General features: G+C 45.4%; 1 protein-coding gene across 9 annotated transcripts in view; it reads right to left on the reverse strand.

Moving 5' to 3' along the window:
* DENND1B (DENN domain containing 1B) overlaps positions 1-7785 on the reverse strand; it is a 267912-nt gene extending 260127 nt beyond the window's left edge. For 3 of the 9 annotated variants that reach the window (XM_061161076.1, XM_061161073.1, XM_061161079.1), the window contains exons 1-2: positions 7711-7785; positions 5491-5555 (exon numbers count right to left, since the gene is read on the reverse strand). In XM_061161076.1, coding sequence (XP_061017059.1) covers positions 5491-5555; positions 7711-7727 — 82 coding nt within the window. In that variant the 5' untranslated portion in view covers positions 7728-7785. Of the gene's footprint in view, positions 1-160; positions 273-5490; positions 5556-7710 lie in introns of those variants that run through there. The other 6 variants (XM_061161074.1, XM_061161072.1, XM_061161080.1 and 3 more) reach the window with 4 other exon arrangements.
* Between the last annotated feature and the right edge of the window lie 13212 nt (positions 7786-20997).

Raw genomic sequence — 20997 nt, forward strand, 5'->3', positions numbered from 1 at the left:
GTGATGAATCTGTGTAAACAGTATCCCTCAAGGCGAAAAGTTGTCAAATGCAACAGGGAGCTCAGCAATACCTTGTTTTTGCAGGGCATGGAGGACACAGTCAGGGTTCTTTGGCTTGAGGTTGCAATTTAAGAAAAAGGAGACAGTCAAGACTGTTCACCTGAGCTGGAGATCAGAGGACGGAGCATCTGATGCTGACTGGGCTGGAGAAGCCGATACAAACGGAAAGTTGGTGGCAAGGTGGGATCTGCTCCTAAGAGAAGTTACTCTTTCTGGCTAAAGAGAATGGGATAAAGAAAACAAGATCTACTAAAAGACGCACGGCAAACCACCAATAAATAAAAATGTTAGCTCAAAGATTCACTAAATATGGACATGGAAATCCTAAGAGTGGTGCAGTGTGAATACCACAAGGAAAAAGCTCAGTAAGCGTTGTGGAATTATACCTCATTCATTAATTTCCCAGAAGGCACTGTATTCCTGCTTAAAATAAAGTACCTGTACCACATACAGGTTATACTCCAGTACTAAAGAACCTCTTGATGAAAGTGAAAGAGGAGAGTGGAAAAGTTGCTTAAAACTCAACATTCAGAAAACTAAGATGATGGCATCTGGTCCCATCACTTCATGGCAAATAGATGGGGAAACAACAGAAACAGACTTTATTTTGGGGGGCTCCAAAATCACTGCAGATAGTGACTGCAGCCATGAAATTAAAAGACACTTGCTTCTTGCAAGAAAAGCTGTGATCAACCTAGACAGCATATTAAAAAGCAGAGACATTACTTTGCCAACAAAGGTCCATCTGGTCAAGGCTAGGGTTTTCCCAGTAGTCATGTATGTATGTGAGATTTGGACCATAAAGAAAGCTGAGTGCCAAAGAATTGATGCTCTTGAACTGTGGTGTTGGAGAGACTCTTAAGAGTCCACTGGACTGCAAGGAGATCCAACAAGTTGATCCTAAAGGAAATCAGTCCTGAATATTCATTGGAAGGACTGATGCTGAAGCTGAAACTTCAATACTTTGGCCACCTGATGCAAAGAACTGGCTCATCTGAAAAGACTCTGATGCTGGGAAAGATTGAAGGTGGGAACAGAAGGAGACAACAGAGGATGAGATGATTGGATGGCATCACCGATTCAACAGACATGAATTTGAGCAAGCTCCAGGAGTTGGAGATGGACAGGGAGGCCTGGCGTGCTGCAGTCCACGGGGTTGTAAAGAGTCGGACATGACTGAGTGATTGAACTAAACTGAACTGACTTCCCTGTGCAAAGCTAGTACACATGAGCGCCAACAGCGCTCTAGATTTAAACACGCAGTGAAAAGTGAGAAAGGGTTAGTCGCTCAGTGGTGTCCAACTCTTTTGCGACCCCATGGACGGCAGCCCGCCGGGCTCCTCCATCCATGGGATTCTCCAGCAAGAACACTGGAGTGGGTTGCCATGCCCTTGTACAGGGCATCTTCCCGACCCAGGAATCGAACCCAGGTCTCCTGCATTGCAGGCGGATTCCTAAAATATCTACGTGTTATCAAATCTACTAAAAACCAATAGACTGAAATACAGACTCTGGAGCCAGGCTACTCTGGGCAAGTTTTCTTCATTTCTGCCCCCAGGGTTTTTGGTCAAGTATGCAGGACTGACTGACCGTGACTCAGGCACCACACAAGTAGGGGCTACGGCTCCTGCTGCTGGCGGTGCGGGCGCGGGGCCAAGGACACAGAACAGAAAGCAGGGGTGTGGGGGCGCCGTCTGAAGAAAAAGCCCAGGAGGAGGCGTCTCCAGCCCTCCTCGAGCAAAAGTCGCTTTTCAGTTCCCTGAATCTTCCCGGGGAAAGCGGAGGCGGCACACCTCCAGTAAGTTCGGCAGTGAGAACGGCAGGCAGCCCGTCCCTGCTGGCTGCACCCGACAGCTGGAAGCGAGAAAAAGACGGTGGAAGAGGCGTGATGACAGCGGCCGGCTTGGAGGTCTAATGGGAAGAGCACCTGGCTCTCCGGGGGCTGGGGCAGAAGCTACCAGACGAGCTGCCCTGCCTGGAAAGCAGCTACACGGAGACCCCCCAGCACCCAGCCCACCGACACAAGAGGCAGGGACACGTCGACCCACTCGCAGCGGTGCTGAACGCCCTGTCACATGTGACGGGTGCTTTCCGAAAACCCCACGCAATGCCCTCGAAACAAGTCCAAACAGGTGAGAGGAAGACTGTCCCTCACCAGGGCCAGACATTATCAACTACATCTCAACAATGCCATTTCTTTTCTTTTTTTTTTTTTTAAGGCTATTTATTTATTTAGGCTTCCCTGGTGGCTCAGCAGCAAAGAATCCACCTGCCAATGCAGGAGACAAGGGTTCGATCCCTGAGTCGGGAAGATCCCCTGGAGAAGGAAATGGCAACCCGCTCCAGTATTCTTGCCTGGAGAATCCCATGGACAGAAGAGCCTGGTGGGCTACAGTTCATAGGGTCGCAAAGAGTGGGACGTGACTTAGCAACTGAACAACAACAACAAAAGTATGTATTTATTTATTTTGATCATGCCCCAAGACATGTGGGAATCTTAGCTCCCCAACCAGGAATCAAACCCAAGTCCCCTGCACTACAAGCTCAGAGTCTTACCCACCGGAACTGCTAGGGAAGTCCCCTATGATGCCACTTCAAATCACCAACTACATCCTAGTTAGCGAGGGTCTGCCTCTGAAGAGATTTATGATCTAAATCATTCAGGATAAATAAAGGAAGTTAAAGCTTCTCTATTAAAAAGTAAACAAGAAATATGCCAAATACCTTAATTATCAATCTGAGCATAAACCAAGTTTACCATGACCATCGTACTTCCTACTGGATCAAACAGACAGTCATCAAAAAATACACCAATATACTGAGAAATAACAACTCATTCAGGAAATGAACCAATGTTTTAAGAAGGGCAAAGAGCACTTTAATTGATTTCCATTCTCCTATTCCCTGCTGGTTGTTTAGTGTATCACTCATGATGATCTTGTCACTGCACTCTCCACCCCTACCCCCACAGATGGCTACTTTAGGACTGGCCAGGCCCAAGCTGACTTGGGCCACTGGGACCCAACCTTCTGGGGGATTTGGGGAAAGAAACTACCCCCGTTAGCATTGTGACAAGCCAGTGTCTGCCATCCCCAGAGTTATAAACAAGAAGCAGGGCTCAAACTTATCTGAGAGCCACGCCAGCACCCCAGGGCATCTGAGGCTCCCAGCGACTGCGCTGCTGTGGGCAGCAGGGCACAGGCAGAGAGACGTCTCTGATGACCTACTTCCAGGCTTCCTTTTATGAAATATTAGGTTTCCTTATGATTTAAGCTGGTTTTATGCTGTACCCTAAAACATCATAATTTACACATCTTGTTTCACATGTCCATTAGAACATAAGAATGTCATCCACGTTCATGTAAATGTTAGCAATAAAAAGTGTCCTATTTTAAATAAACTGATGCACATATGAGACTTATTATATAAAGGGCTCTCACTGACAGTTAAATAAAAATATCCCAATAACTTTCTGTAGTAATTTCTGGACATTTTCCCCTTCAATAATTATCAATAAAACAGAAAACTAGTTTAAAAACATTTAGAAACATCAAACTCTCAATCTGACATAAAACTTTAGTTATATAGTAGCATTACCTTTTACAGTACAGAAACGATTAACTGTTAGACCCTAAAATGTTAGTCAAATTCACAGTATTTAAGTCACAATCAAAAAAGAACTGCTGCTAATGCTTTTTACATAATTAAGTTTAGCTTTTTAAAAAAATCTTTAGACTTTGCTGCCAGTGAGCCATTTTAATGGAATACGTGGGTAGGACAGATTAACTGCCACCTACAGAGAAGCCAAACACATTTATTTTAACCACTTATAATATTTGCAAGTTCATCGTGCTAGATAAACAATTAAAATACAAAGGTGTTTCCAATGAGCAGTGATTTAAACAATAACGAAACCAAAAGAGCAAGAAGGTAATAAAAGAAGGGCAGGAGTACAAGATGCCTACTAAAAGGCTAGCTCTTAAAAAAAAACGGTTAAAGGCAGAGAGAGGAGGTAAGGAGTAGACCACTCGGGACCCCCCCCAACACAGGCACAGAGCTGGTGTCCACGAGGCAGGCCCACCCTTTCATCAGGAATCAGCATGCATTCAAAATGGCAGAGAAACCCATGCTGCCCAAAGGAATTTAGCCTGTTTTACAAACACGTCAGATCAGCATTACTTCACACACCTTAGCTGATGTTACGGTAGATATTGTGAAGATTTATTCCTATCGTAAATACACTACAGGATAAATTTAAATTGGAGTTGGAAAAAAAAAAAGTAATGTATTCATTGGAATCTTCAACGAGAACTTATCTGGGCCTGGAGAGAACGTAAGCAGACTAATACACGCAGGACAAGGAAACACAATCTCTTCAACCGGAGAAAGCTCAGGTACAACCTAGGATCTCTCCTCGCCTGGGGACAAACCTGCCACAGCTGCGGCTCAAAGAGGCCTGAGCGGGGCAGGCAGGGCTGCTGGGGCCGGATGGGCCTGCCTTCCTACCTAAAATTAGCCCTGCCCACCTCACCGCGGCTGGGCTGGGCGCCTCTATTTTAAGGTGCGCGACTCCAAACTGCTTAGGAGCATGTAATTGCGGGCCAGTTTGGGCAGCTGAGAGTGTGGAGAGACTTCCCAGCCAGGCTCAAGAGTGGACAACCAGTCTGGACAGAAGTCCCACACTGAATCACCGTGCTATCTGAGGTCTAAGTACACAGGCGGTGGTGGCGTCACCCACGGGAGATACCCACGAGAGATGCAGCAGGGGGACAGAACGCAGAGGAAACACGCGGGAACAGACACCGCCTCCTCTTACCCACCAGCCCTGCCCCCACCACCCAGCGCGGCGCACACCCCCCGCCCCAAAAGTAGGGGGAAAGCTGGCTAAAGTCATGATCCTAAGGTGTCCTCATCATCTCGGGAAATGAAGATGTAGCACTGGCAGCTGAAATCTCTTCCCAGTAATGCCACAGGGCTGTCTGCCGCCCTCTGAAAGCCCCTGGCTCCCGGAGTAACGCCCACAGAGAGGGCTTCCCAGTCCACATTCCACATCTGGGGAACCTGAGGCGGAACCGGCGTGGCTCCCGCCTGTAGCGGTGAGAAAATTTTCACCAGCATTTTAAACAGGAGCTGAATTTTCAAGAAGGAATGAAAGAATATGAAAGGGTGCGCCGTTCCACCGTAACTAACAATAACGTCATTAACAAAGTTGTGAGTTACAGGGTGCTTACACACTCCTGAAATTTAAGCTGCACAGATAACATTCCTGATTCCCACCACCTCAGAGCTAAAAGTCAGTCTCTATTTTCGGACCGGAACTTGAGACACCAGACACAGAAAGTATATTTAATACAAGTCCTATCCTGATATCATCGCATTCCGCTTGTCTACAACCTGAGCATTTCTTCTGAACTAGCAAAACACACATACCTTCATTTTCGGAGGCATGACATTTCACCTTCAATACCAAGTCAAAGGTTCTTTCTGGATTTTCCCTGAAAGAAAAAGAACTTTGTTAGTATTTCTTTCCTCTGACAAAGTTTATATTCTCGTAACTCTAATAGTTAATCTTGTTCTTGTCTCAATAGATTCCATGTAATGATATGACCAGGCTTCCCAGGTGGCTCTGTGGTCAAGAAGCCATCTGCCAATGCAGGTGAGACCCAGGTTCGATCCTTCGGTCAGGAAGATCCCCTGGATAAGGAAGTAGCAACCTACTCCAGTATTCCTGCCTGGAGAATCCCATGGACAGAGGAGGCTGGCGGGCTATAGTCCATGGGGTCACAAATGAGTGGGATGCAACTTAGCGACTAAACAACAACAAACTACATGATCACAAGGGAGAAGAAATAAAGCATTCTCCTAGTTCAGCAACTTAAGCGCACTGAGGCTTAACAGTGCAGAGACTTTGGAAAAACATTTAACTTCTGAGTCTGCTTTCTCACCTAGAAAGTACCTTGTTAGGGTCACAGAACAACTGTGAGGATTACAAATCACATAATACATGTGGAAGGACTTTAAAAAGTATTAAGTGCTGTATAAATAGAAAGCATTGCCTCTATCTTATCAAATCAAAACTGAAAAGCCAGAACGTTCCTAAGAGGCTCTACCTTTCCCCACCAGCAGAGCTTAACGGCAGGTTCTCTGGCTTTTATCAAAGGACTTGCAATATAGACACAACTGAATGATTGGTTCCACGTGCCACGTTCTAGAGCACCATGAAACATAATGGTCCTTAAAAGTGGAACTTTGCATATATTGTCCTGAGACAGAATTACAGTAGGGAAGCACATTTTAAGTACCAAACTATACATAGCCTCCGAGGCCAACCCAAAAAGATAATGTCAACTATCTGGGAAAATTGGACTCCTGTTTCAATATTGGAGTTGATCACTAAGAACAGTACGGTTTTGCTTCATTCAGAAGTTACCAACATTCACTAAATGCTCACACATTCAAGGTATACTTTGTTAACTTCAAAAAGTGAATGGAAATCTATTGAGACATCTTTAGAAACATCGTGTTCTTTTTAACACAGTTCTGTTTTAATATCTTTCTGCCAGAAGATAAAAGATCAAGCAACCTCTGATACCACAAAGTCCATGTGACCAAAGTGTTCATGTATTTCAGTTATTCCTGCCACCGGAGTCCTTGGCTGTCTGTGCACTGGCTGTTTTTAATAATGCATTTCCCTCAAGAAACTAACAGCTACTGTTGGCTTCTAAGTAAGTGCTCTATTTTTTAAAATCTATTACAAGAATCTAGAAACAGAAATTGACAAGCCATATAAATTACTCTGCAAATATACTGCTTCCTCAGCCGTCCCATTATTAAGTTGCTTCAATGGAAATAATATGAACTCAGGTGAGCCTCCCTCCTAATCCAGTTAATGTCAAAAGATATACTTTTTAAAGTCCCATACCTAGCACCCTCCCCCAATATACCAAACACCGAAGAAAATTATTTTCCTAAGTCTCTAAAACCTCTCTTAAGCGTAAATATAAAATACTCTGTAACACTGGGAAATGTTAAAGGCTTTTAACGCTAAAACAAATATATACACGATATTCGTGAACTCGGGTGGGGGGGGGGGGGGTTTGGTTTAAGAGGGTGTCAAAGGAAGAAAGAAGGAATTTTTTTGCAAAGTAAGTTTCCGGAGGAAAATATAAAACTCCTGCCCTTCAGGTAACTGAAAGAAAACCACCACACTGTTCAGATGGCTTTTTGCCTGCTGAAGGTCCTGAAGAAAAGCCCCAGCTGCACCCAAGGGTGCTGCCGACCACACGGAAAACACTCCCTCCTCGAGCCCCTTCTGCCGGCGCCGGTATTCCACGCCCGGGGCACCTTTCTGCCCTGAGAAGGGGCCGGAGGAGGGAGACCCGGCGCCGCCGGTAAACACCCTGGAAGCGCGCCGGGAGGGCAGTCACGCCCGAGCCGCCGGCCCGCCCGGCGCGTGGGGGGGAACCAGCCTCACGTCCGCCCGCCGCCCGGGACCCGCAGCGCCGCGCCGGCGCCCAGGCCTCCGCCCCGGGCCGCGCGCCCCCCGCCGCCCGCAGGCCCGCGGCCTAGGCCGCCCGGGGGAGCCGGGGTTGGGGGGCCGGGGTCCGCGGAGGGGGACCCCGCGCCCCCGCCGCCCCCGCGAGCACTCACTTGGTCCTGCAGTCCATGGCTACATGTCGCGGGGCGCGCCCGCCCGCCGGCCGCCGCGGGAACGGCTGCGCGCAGCGCGGCGGCCCGGCCCGGCGGAGAGGCCGCGCCCCGCCCCGCGCCTCTGTGACAGCGCGGCCGCCGCCCCCGCCCCCGGCCCGGCCGCCCCGCGCTCCCTGCACCGCCCGCGAACCAGGAAGTGGGCGCGGGGCGCCGGCGCGGGGCCGCCTCACCTGAGCCGCGCGGGCGCGAGCAGGGCGCGGGGCGCGGGCCTCCCCGAGGGCCCACTGCGCACCCAACCGCCAGCTGCTCGGGCGGCCTGGGCGCCGGGCGGCCGCGGCGCCCCCGGAGCCGGCCCAGGCTCGGGGTGCGGGGGCTCAGGGCCGCCGACCCCCGCCCCGGAAAGTCAAGTACCAGACAGGGCACCCGGCCCCCGCGGTGCGCGCCGCCCGGCGTCCGAGCACCCGTTGACCCTTGGTGTGGTGTTGGGGGCGGGGGAGGGGGCGGGGGACGACGCATGACTTTCAGGCTGCACATCCCGAGCTCCAGGCGCCGCGCTCGGCTCCGGGCCTCCCTGCCACTGGGCCTGGGTACCTCCTAGGGGATCCAGAGCCGCCCCCTCCTGAATCAGGAAGGTTCAGAGGTGCACCTGCTCGGGAGCCCAGCCCGGCAGCCGAATAACACTGCTCCACTGGCCTTGCACGTCGTCCGGGACACAGACCTCCCCCCGTCACGGCTGCCACGTGGCCAAGGACTCACTTGCGGACCCATCCACCGAGGGACAGGCCTTGCAGATGCAGCCCGAGGGCAGAGGGGCCTGAACTAAGAGCTGCTGCGTGCAGAGCCCTGGGGAATGCGGGAGCAGCTTGTACGCACCGTCCCAGCCCTTGCGGTCACTACGTGACAGGCGCTTTCACCAGCATCTTATGGATGAAGAAGCGGGCCAAGCCAGCCCCACGGTGATGGGCAAGCCGGACTTCAGGCCAGGTCTATCCTACTGCCTCTCTCCCTCTTGTGTGGCCTCCTGTGTAGGATCCACCGAGAAGAGAGGTAGAAACAGTCTTACTTAGGATGGACATGCGAAGGTGGTCCAGGGCTGGGCGGTTACACAGAGACCTTCCGGAGAAGGCTTCTCCCGTCCGTTACCACCCCTGACACATGGCCTAGGTGTTTTTCATCCCAACAGAGGTAGCTTCGGACCTTCTTCATGCAAAAGGAAAGAGGATGAGAAGAAACCAGATGTGGTATGAATAGAGTGAGTCATGAGACAGACAACTCAAACAAGGCTTGGGAATTAAAGAATTTAGAATCAAGAAGCTAAAATTAAACTCAAGTATACCAGCCCTCAAACATTTTGGCCAGAGATGACTGTTACTTGGTGAACAAAACAAGATGCATGGCATAGTCACAGACCTGGTGGCCTAAAATGAGCACAGAACATAATGGGGAAACAGAAAAATTATATTTTGGCAAATGTGTTGTCATAGCTTGACTTGGGGTGAGACACTTCAGTTTCTCAGTTCCTACATTTGTAAAATGGGAATTATTTCTTGTGTATCACATGAACAATATGATGTTCAAGTTTAATAAAAGTGCTACTAATTGTGTGATCTTTTGAGAAATCATTCTGTGGATTTCAGTTTCACAATGAGGCAAAATACACCACATTGTCTTTTTTCCCAAATAAAACTCTCCTCTACTTAAGAAGTTTCTATAGTCCAAAGCCTTGAAAACACATCCATAAATTCAAAAGCCACTTCTGCTCCAAGCAGACTTCTCCTTTCATTATAATTAATTCTTCTCCAAAGAAAGGAACCCTACCTGAGGTGCCTACAGGAGTTTTTAATTTGTGGTGAGGTACTATTAATACAATTGTTTTCCCCAACCATTTGTTGGGATTTAAGTGACAGTCATCACTGAGTGGGGAAGATCCCCTGGAGGAGGGCATGGCAACCCACTCCAGTATTCTTGCCTGAAGATCCCCTGGACAGAGGAGCCTGGCGGGCTCCAGTCATGGGGTCACACAGAGAAGCGACTAAGCCCAAACGCACACAAGTAACAATCATACCCCTGCATATTTTTTTAAAATTTACTCTAGGTGTATATAAAGAGGAAATACTACATATGTACACACACAAAAAAACAAATCTTTTTTAAACCAGCTTTTAGGCTGACTATGATGAAGAGGTTTATGTATCCTGATACTACTGAGGTAAAAGGGATAGAAACACAGATGGACACAATTTGTATGTTTGTTTAAAATTACTGAAAAAAGATAATGTATACAGTTATGTTTTTGTAAAATACAGTTATGTTAGTGATGTTTTATTGAAACCAGTGGTATAATTTTAGCAGTTTTAGAACTTTTGACACAACTGGTAGAGAACTCTACAAAGGGCAAGGCTCCAAAGTGGTGTTAGATCTTCTTAATATCATATTTCAGTAGTAATATTTCCTACTTGACAACTAATGTGAGCATATTTCTCTCTTAGGACTACAGAGAGAAATATTTCTACTGTGGGAGAAATAACCTCACATATGCAGATACCACTTTAACGGTAGAAAGTGAAAACGAACTAAAGAGCCTCTTGATGAAGGTGAAAGAGGAGAGTGAAAAAGCTGGCTTAAAACTCAACATTCAAACAACCAAGATCACGGCATCCGGTCCTATCACTTCATGGCAAATAGATGGGGAAAATGTGGAAACAGTGTCAGATTTCATTTTCATGGGGCTCCAAAATCAATGCAGACGATGACTGCAGCCACAAAATTAAAAGATGCTTGCTCCTTGGAAGAATAGCTACGACAAACCTAGACAGCATATTAAAAAGCAGATACATTACTTTACCTACAAAGGTCTGAATATTCAAAGCTATGGTTTTTCTAGTAGTCATGTATGGATGTGAGAGCTGGACCATAAAGAAGGCTGAGTGCTGAAGAATTGATGCTTTCGAACCGTGGTGCTGGAGAAGACTCTTTAGAGTCCCTTGGACTGCAAGGAGATCCAACCAGTCAATCCTCAAGGAAATCAACCCTGAATATTCATTGAAAGGACCGATGCTGAAGCTGGAGCTCCAATACTTTGGCCGTTTGTTGAGAATTGACTCGTTGGAAAAGACCCTGATGCTGGGAAAGATTGAAAGCAGGAGAAAAAGGCTACAGAGGATGAGATGTTTAGACAGTATCACTGATTCAATGGACATGAGTTTGAGCAAGCTCCGGGAGAGAGAGAAGGACAGAGAAGCCTGGCGTGCTGCAGCGCGTGGGGTCACAAACAGTCAGACACGACTGAGCGACTGTAACAACAACAGTAGTCAAAGTACACAGTCTGTATGTGATCAAAGGACTTGGTCTGTAAGCTAATAATATTAAAATGTTTTGAACTTATTTTCATTGTGTGTGTATGTTTGTAAAGAATATATATTCCTCAGCTCTTGGGTAAGGTGTCCTAGAAATGTGTCCTTGGGAAATTCTCTGGTGGTCCACTGGTTCGGGCTCTGCACTTTCACTGTGAAAGGCCCAGGTTCATTCCCTGGTCAGGGAACTAAGATCCCGCAAACCACATGATGCAGCCAAAATATAAATAAATAAAAACAAAAAATATGTCCTTGATCAAATATTATGTTTGTGCTTTTGACATCTTCTATTACTAGATTTGCATCTGCTTGATACAATTCAATTAATGAAAGAGATGACTTAAAATCTCCTAATTGATGATGGATTCATCTATCTCAGTTTAAAGTTCTTCCAGTTTTTGCTTTATATACCTTGGGGCTGTGTTATAATATGCAAGCCACTTTATAATTGTTATTTCTGCCTGGTAAACGTAACATTAGGTTGTGACTTTCTGAAACGCTAGCAATGCTTTTGCCTTGGTGTCTGAACAGCTTGCTTCTGATGAGTATTTGCCTACTAGTAGTATCAATATCTGGAGAAGGAAATGGCAGCCCACTCCAGTGTTCTTGCCTGGAGAATCCCAGGGACGGGGGAGCCTGGTGGGCTGCCGTCTATGGGGTCGCACAGAGTCGGACACGACTGAAGCGACTTAGCAGCAGCAGCAGCAGCAGTATCAATATCAGAGAAGGCAATGGCACCCCACTCCAGTACTCTTGCCTGGAAACTCCCAGGGACGGAGGAGCCTGGTAGGCTGCAGCCCACGGGGTCGCTAAGAGTCAGACATGACTGAGCGACTTCACTTTCACTTTTCACTTTCATGCATTGGAGAAGGCAATGGCAGCCCACTCCAGTGTTCTTGCCTGGAGAATCCCAGGGACGGGGGAGCCTGGTGGGCTGCCATCTATGGGGTCGTAGAGTCGGACACGACTGAAGTGACTTAGCAGCAGCAGCAGTATCAATATATCTCTTTCATCCTATTACATCAAAACTTTCTAAGTCATTATGTGCAGATTTATCTAACTAATGTGAATTCTGACTTTCAATCTAGTCTGATAATCACTCTTAGATTAAGCGTTTAGACCATTGCATGTTTTATAATTGCTGACATATTTGGATTTATTTCCACCATCTCATGTTGTGCTTTGCATTTGTCTTCTCTGGATCTATGTTTTCTTTCTCTCAAGTTTGCCTTCTTTAGAATTAATTTTTCTTTTATGCTTTTATTTCTCCCTTGTTCTAGCTTGGAAGTTATATAGTCTGTTCCTATTCACTTAGTGACTATCCTAGAAATTTTAACAGGAAGATTTACGTGATTAAACCCAGAATTTATCAATACGTCAACCTTCTCTCAAACAACACAGGGACCTTTGAAATATTCTCCAAAACTACAATACATTACTGACGTTGTTTTATACTGTCGATGTTTGTTTAAACTTACCCAGAAGTTTACCACTTTGGGGGCTCTTTTTATTATTATTTTTTAATTTTTTAGTCAAGCCACAGAGTATGTGGGGCTTCCCTTGTGGCTCAGCTGGTAAAGAGTCTGCCTGCAATGCAGGAGACCTGGGTTCAATCCCTGTGTTGGGAAGATCCCCTGGAGACGGGAAAGGCTACCCATTCTAGTATTCTGGCCTAGAGAATTCCATGGACTATACTCAATGGGGTCACAAAGAGTCAGACATGACTGAGTGACTTTCACTTTCACTTTCATAGTATGTGGGAACTTAGTTCCCTGACCAGGGATCAAACCCGCACTCTCTTCATTGGAAGCAAGGAATCTTAACCACTGGACCGCCAGGACTCCACTTCTTTCTTATTTTCATCTATTATCTCCCACCTAGGCTTGCCTTCCTTCTGCCGAAAATACATGCCATAGGTACTGACTGAGTCTCTCATTTTTTGTTTGGGTGAGGAATATATATATTTCACCCTCATTCTTAAAAAATATCTTCACTGATAAAGAATTCTAAATCGACATTTCTTTCTGTACAATGTCAATATCATTTTTCTATCTTCCAACATCTCCAGTTATAATTTGAACTTTGAAAGTAATCTTGAAGTGTAATCTCTCTTCTATCTACTTTTAAGATTTTTCATTTGTCTCTAGACTTCTAGATTCTGTATGAAGCACTGAGATGAAGATTTTTTTTAATCCCTTCTTCTTGGTTACTCTACATTTCTTGATGCTGGACTGGTGAATTCCATCAGTTCTGGGAAATTCTGAACATAATCTTGGCTCCTCTCTCCTTCTAGGACTGTGACGACACACATCTCTCTTTCTATCTTCCATTTTTCTTAACATCTCTTTCGTAGTTTCTTTTTCTTTATCATTCTAGGCTGGATTTTTGATAACTTTATAAATATCTTCCTTTTCATTAATACTTTCTGTGGCTTTGTCTCATCTGTTAAAGTCAGACATTTGGTTTTTTCTCTGTATTTTATTTCTAAAGCTCTGTTTGGTTATTATTAAACCTGCTTTCTCTTAAAATGTATAACCGACTAAGACCTACGTAGAACACAAGGAACTCTGTTCAGTGTTGTGTGGCAGCTGAATGGAAGGGGAGTTTGGGGGAGACTGGATACATGTGTGTGTACGGCTGAGTCCCCATCACTGATCACCTGAAACTATCACAACATTGTTAACTGGCTGTCCTCCAATACAAAATAAAAAGTAATAAAAGTTTAAAAATCTGCTTTCTCAACTCATGTTTGAAGCCTTTCCCTAATTTCTTAAAATATCTTTAACATTTTAAATTCTATTTCTGATCATTCCAATCTCTGAAGCATTTGTGGGTCTGATTCTACTATCTGACATTTTCCTTCTGCCTCTTAGGGTCCCTTCTTTGCTTCTACATTTGGTGGTTTCCTTTTGTTCCTGGGAGCTTTAGACATGGAAATTTTGTGAAAGTTGGAAGGAAGTTGAGTTCTCTGGAGAGGGTGTTCATTTACTGCTGGTAGATGTTGAAACTTTTCAGACCACCCTTGGGGGATCTGGCTCTTGGTTACGAATACTCCAGGAGGATTAACTCTGCTCCAGAGTTTGAGACAATCAGTTTTCCTTGAATCCCTTTGGAATGCCAGGTTCTGTTCAGTTCAGTTTACTTCAGTCGCTCAGTCATGTCTGACTCTTTGTGACCCCATGGACTGCAGCATACCAGGCCTCCCTGTCCATCACAAACTCCCGGAGTTTACTCAAACTCATGTCCATTGAATCGGTGATGCCATCCAACCATCTCATCCTCTGTCGTCCCATTCTCCTCTCGCCTTCAATCCTTCCCAGCATCAGGGTCTTTTCCAATGAGTCAGTTCTTTGCATCAGGTGGCCAAATTATTGGAGCTTCAGCTTCAGCATCAGCCCTTCCAATGAATATTCAGGACTGATTTCCTTTAGGATGGACTGGTTGGATCTCCTTGCAGTCCAAGGGACTCTCAAGAGTCTTCTCTAACACCACAGTTCAAAAGCATCGATTCTTCAGCGCTCAGCTCTCTTTATAGCCAGGTTCTGAGGGGCATCCTATTAGATTTCCCACATAAGGAAGAGGAGTAACAGATGCTCACGCTCAACCAGTTTAACAACCCCTCCATATGGAAAGTGCCTCTGGTGACTACTTTACTGGTTCCTGTCCCCACGTTATACCATCACCAAGTACTGCTTGCTTTCTTGACTGCCCAGGAGTGCCTTTAAAATTTTTCAAAGCATGTAATTCTGAATTTGTAATTAATTTCAGGAGAAATTTTGACTAGACATCATGATTGACTCATTTTGACTATACTATAAAAGTGGACTAATAACTTTTGATCCACCTAATAATGTCTAGGTTTCCCAGGTAGCTCAGTGGTAAACAATCTTCCTGCCAATGCAGGAGACCTGGGTTCAGCCCCTGGGATGGGAAGATCCCCTAGAGAAGGGATGGCAACCCACTCCAGTATTCTTGCCTGGAGAATTTCATGGACAAAGGAGCCTAGGGGGCTACAGTCCATGGGGTCACAGGAGAGTCAGACATGCCTAAGTGACTGAACAAGGACGATAATGTCTACCTTCCTCAAGTCATACCCAAATAGCCTCTAACTTATACACCCTTACATAGTAATGTTATGGAGAAATCAAAGTTCAGGGCATTTAGTGAGACTAGTCTCCTGCTTCAAAATGTATTTAGTTCAGTTCAGTTGCTCAGTCGTGTCCGACTCTTTGTGACCCCATGGACTGCAGCACACCAGGCCTCCCTGTCCATCATCAACTCCCAGAGCTTACCCAAACTCATGTCCATTGAGTCGGTGATGGCATCCAACCATCTCATCCTCTGTCATCACCTTCTCCTCCTGCCTTCAATCTTTCCCAGCATCAGGGTCTTTTCCTATGAGTCAGTTCTTCACATCAAGTGACCAAAGTATTGGAGTTTCAGCTTCAGCATCAGTCCTTCCAATGAATATTCAGGGCTGATTTCCTTTAGGATGGACTGGTTGGATCTCCTTGCAGTCCAAGGGACTGTCAGAGTCTTCTCCAACACCACACTTCAAAAGCATCAATTCTTTGGCATTCAGCTTTCTTTACAGTCCAACTCTCACATCCATACATGACCACTGGAAAAACCATAGCTTTGACTAGATGGACCTTTGTTGGCAAAGTAATGTCTCTGCTTTTTAATATGCTGTCTAGGTTGGTCATAACTTTTCTTGCAAGGAGCAGGCATCTTTTAATTTCATGGCTGCAGTCACCATCTGCAGTGATTTTGGAGCCCAAAAATTTAAGTCTGTCACTGTTTCCATTGTATTGGGTTGGCCAAAAATCTCACTTGAGTTTTTCAATAAGATCTTATGGGAAAACCCAAACAACCTTCTTGACCAACCCAATACTATGATATCCATAAAGGTAATCCCTGGCCTCCAAACCCCCATCCATTTACACAATGTATCCATGCAGAAATAGGCCTTAGACATAAATGAAGAGACACTGATAACCGGAGTACCTTGCCCTGACAGCTCCATCCCCTGTGGAGTCTGGAAAGAGGAACAATATTGGCAGCTCTAGAATGGAATTTCTTAAATAACACCTTAATATTGCTTTGGGTTTAAAACAACTTTGCTAGACTCAAATGGACCATGAGTTTCATCTTATTTCAATTCCAGACAGTCAACTTAGAAATGAACTTTTCGACACAACCCTCTCATGAGAACATGAGATCCAAGTGAGGCATTCCCTAAGAGTGCATGCTGCACTGTCTCCTAATATTCTTCCTGGTGAGACTTCATTAATAGTACGACCACCTTCATTTATTATGGAAGAAAAATCCTTTTATATAAAGTATATAACAAGTCAAATTTCTTGAAGTCTTTAGAAAACTTTCTTGAAAATATTCTAGTAGGACCTGCCTCTTAATACCAAATGAGATAGCATTGTTAAAAAGAATATTCTTTAAGTGTGTTATTCCTTTTATACTTAGCACCAATATCATGAATTTGAATCTAAAGGTAAAAATCTCTTTCAGAATGATATATGAACTACTTTTAAAATAGAGAGAAAGTAGATGAGATTTGGGAGCAATCTCTCTCCTGAACATATTCTTACCTTGAGTTGTTTTCACATCTCTTGGCCTGTAAAGTTAGCAGTCAATATTAATTTGAAAGCCACCTTCAAAAGTTGTCTTCCAGTTTGGAGACAAAGGGATCAGATCATTCTTAACACCTTTACTACCAAATCTTTATAAAATTCAAATGTTTATAAAATATCCAATGTTTATAAAATTCAAATGGGAAATGATATTTCTTTCTTCTGCTATTAAACTTGTAGTAAAAAAGACTTTTAGTGAAATTCTCAAAAATAATACAGCAAAGAGATTCTCTTCCCCCCACCACCCCGTTTCTGATGATTTGCCCAAAATTATAAAGTCACACTCTCTTACCTCTGACCACTTTCAGCTAGTTCAGTTTTACCGTTGTCCCTTGATTTGCCAGACATTGGAGAATTTTAAACCGTCCTTGCAGTTAAGAAAAAAGAATATTCGGAGTAGAGTTATCAACGACGGATGGGAAACAGAGAAGACAAGCTTTCTTGGTGACTCTGGCTTGCAAGAAGCAGAGCAGTGTTTGTGTAACCCTGTGGCAGTGCGTGGGAAACACTAACCCCGCCCACCAGACACTCCACAGAAATAAAGACATCTGCATTGTTGGCGGCTCTGCTCACACCCACCTGATACTCTGCGGAGCCTGAGTGATCACACCCGATGAACAATGACAGTGGAATTTACTGGAAGGAAGCAGAAGAGCGGCTAATGTGATGTTACCAGTGCAACGCGGTCAGTAATCCTTAGAAGCAGCCGTCATCCGGATGCAAACAGAGAGATGATTCCAACAGATTTCTGTGCAGCAAGTTCTTCACTAAAACAGTGACGAGGCAAACATGACATGCACTCAGCTCTGAGCGACTCTAGGGAGAAAAAGAACACTGCGTTTTCTAGGGAGAAAAAGAATACCAGCAAACAGAACTCAGTTAAATACAGCTGAAAAGGTGCAGCAGAAGGTCCCTGAAGTGGTACACACGGATTCTAAACTCCTGAATGTTTGACTATTCTCCACTTCCTTACTGCTGCAAATAAGATGCAAATCAACAAGGACTGAGAGGTCTCCTGGTCGTCATCTTATCTCTCTGCTGATTTTTCTGATGTCACAGATCCGAGACATAGGTAAGTACCTGCCAAGACAACCTCGGCTCGTAATCTTCCCTGGGAAGGAAGGAACCATGGATGGAAGCTCCATGAAACTGATCGAGGTCTTCCTGGTTTGGTGGGGATTTGCGTGCTTTGTAGAGAGGACTCAGTCTTGCCCGCCTTTCCTCATTCACTGTGCACAATTTCATCAGCCTTTTCCTGCACTCTGGAGCTTGCTGATCAGGATGGCTGAGCAGGGCAGGAATGCAGGAGGGCTCAGGACCGTGACTCAGCCCCGCATCTTCAGCCCCTGCACCCGTGGAGGCTGACTGCTCTGTCGCTGAACAAACACCTCTCGGACCTCCCTTCACTCCGTCTGCGTTGAACTGCGGACCAGGAACCGAGGGCATTAGTCTGTGCGCTGTGAAGGGTAACTGTACCATGTCCTCGCCATGGTTACTTAAGAAAACTACCGAGGGACTTCCCTGGTGGTCCAGGGGTTAAGAATCAGCCTTCCAGTGCAGGGACGTGGGTTCAACCCGTGGTCGGGGAACTAAGACCCCACATGCCTCGGGATGAGGAAGCCTGCAAGGCACAACGAGAGATCCTAAATGATGCAACAAAGATCCCACATGCCACAACTAAGGCGCGACACAGACAAGTAAACAAACAAGTGAATAGTAAAAGACAGGAGAAAGAAAACTACTGAATGGCCGCTAGTTATTCCTATTCTGTGATGATGGGAGGCCTTCGATCCCCATGTGACCTGTTTCTTTCTGTCGCTGATGTTTAACACAAGCACGTTGCTCTTCCCCTTTAAATAAGCAGGTGTGAACTCTTAAGTAGTCCTTGCATGACTTCGTGAGGAGTGGCCTGACCTCAGAATTAGAAGGAAGGCTTTGAATCAAGTGGCCTGTGATTGAGTTAGGAAAAACTCACTCCAGCAAGCCAGCTGGCAAAACAACTTCCAGTTTGTGAAAGCCAAAATAAAAAAAAAAGTGTCTTAACATTTGAGTCACCCTGTCATTCCACGCACAAAGGCTCCATGTACAGAGCAGAGCCACGAGCCTCTCCACATCTGCGTGTGTCCTTTCTGCCAAGTGCTTTATGTTCGTGTTTTATTAGCTGGGTCTCTCGCTCGTCCTGAGAGGTATAGATTAGCAGGTGAAGCAGGCACTGTCCATGATGAGACAGGAAGCAAATGCTCCGGGGACGTTTTATCCCAGAAGCCCGTGTGGAGGGATACGCTTCTCCCCACCTGCTGGAGGCACCAGGAGATAGAAGTCAGCCCGCAGACACCACTGAGCCATTTTTACAGGCATTTTCTTTGTAAAACACGTATATTGCTTCTTCCCTCCATTTTTCTCTCTCACTTTCTTCCACTCCCTTTCTCTCACTCACTCAACAAAAGCGAGCAAGTCTTCAGCAGGTCTGTATTTCAATTCAAAATTATTACCATATGGCATCTGCTTCTTCTATCTTTACCTACCTAAATTACATGCATTATTTACAATTTTTGAGGTCATTCATTTCTTTAAAGGTCCTCTGTATAAGCTGTAGGATAAACAAAAGCATTTATATAACAAACTAAAAGAATGTGCTGTAAGTCTGCTACATGAAAATAAAAGATGCTGGAAGACTTTTACTCTGTGATTTTATAGATAAGGAAAGCTAAGTTGAAACTTTCTTAATGTAATTAGTTCATAGACAAATTGCATCTTTAGGGACAGTCTTGGTCTAGAGAAACTGGATTTTCCGGTTCTCAAAGATGGAAAAGCAAAACTAAAGTATAAGCCTCTATGAACATCCATAAAAACACAAAATAGACCTTCTAGTATGATTCTAGTTAGCTTATATTATATATTTGTTGTGTGAGTCTCCATTCAACACAAACCTTTTAACCCATTACATTAAAATTACGTATTGGGAAAAATTATGTGGTAGGAATCTTTTATGTGAGGAGAGAGCCTAGAGAAAAAGATAAAATCGATGATAGCCTCTGCGTAGTTAAGCTACGTGTGATAAGAAAGGGATGCTAGGAAGAGCTGCCACATAGAAGGTCTAGTTCCCTGACCAGGGCTCCAACCCAGGCCCCCTTCATGGCGAGCCAGAGCCTTAGCCACTGGACCACCAGGGACATCCCTGCCTGGGTAGATCTGAACTGGCAGTTATCTCAGGTTGGGCTCAGTCACACGGCCCCTGAGCTGATGCTCAAAGCTCAACTTTTATCGACTCTCCACTGGGATTCCTGCTTTTCCAAGTTTCATCCTCTGGCTCCAGGCCATGTGCCCGCCTGGTGTGTAGTTGCCATGGTCCTTTCAGCTCTTGCCCTCTTCCTTTAAATAAGCAAAGACTTTAAAGATGCCACCCTTTTGTTTTAAGCTGTCTTAAGTTTTCCTGAATACCATCACCTCCTCCAGAGGACTCTATGTATCTTGGCTCCCAAACCGACTTAGTTGGAGCATGTGACCCGTATTCTCTAGCTGGTTATAAAGGCAAGTCTACTCTTTGATGATATTCAAATTCTTTGCCTAGGCTAATATTTTTATCATTAGAGACCACATAGATCCTGCTCTCATATGGTCTAGTTAATAGAGACCAACAATGAACACTTTATTGTTCAGTCACTAAGTCGTGTCCAACTCTTTGTGACCCCACGGGCTGCAACCTACCAGGCTCCTCTGTCCTCCACTGTCTCCTGGAGTTTGCTCAGATCCATGTCCTTTGAGCCAGTGATGCTATCTGACCACCTCATCCGCTGCTGTCCTCTTCTGCCTCTGCCTCCAATCTTTACCAGCCTCAGGGTCTTTTCCAATGAGTCAGCTCTTCATGTCAGGTGGGCCAAGTGTTGGAGTTTCATCTTCAGCATCAGTCCTTCCATTGAATATTGGGTTGATTTCCTTTGGGATAGACTGGTTCGATCTCTTTGCAGTCCAAGGGACTCACTCTCAAGAGTCTTCTCCAACACCACAGTTCAAAAGCAGCAATTCTTCGGCACTCAGCCTTCTTTAGGGTTCAAATCTCACATCCACACATGACTACAGGAAAAACATGGAAGTACATAAACAATAAGATTTCTAATAGCAATGAGCTCTAAGAAGAAAAGAATGGCGACAGTGGTGGTGGAGAGACAAGGCAATCCTTGCTAAGGCGGAGACATCTGAGTTACAGACTGCGGGGGTGCGAAGATCCGGGGTGAGGCTTCCTGACCAGGATTACAGGTCATACAGAGTCCCAGAGATGAGGACAA

This window comes from Dama dama, chromosome 14 (genome assembly GCF_033118175.1).
Source record: "Dama dama isolate Ldn47 chromosome 14, ASM3311817v1, whole genome shotgun sequence".
Classification (NCBI taxonomy): domain Eukaryota; kingdom Metazoa; phylum Chordata; class Mammalia; order Artiodactyla; family Cervidae; genus Dama; species Dama dama.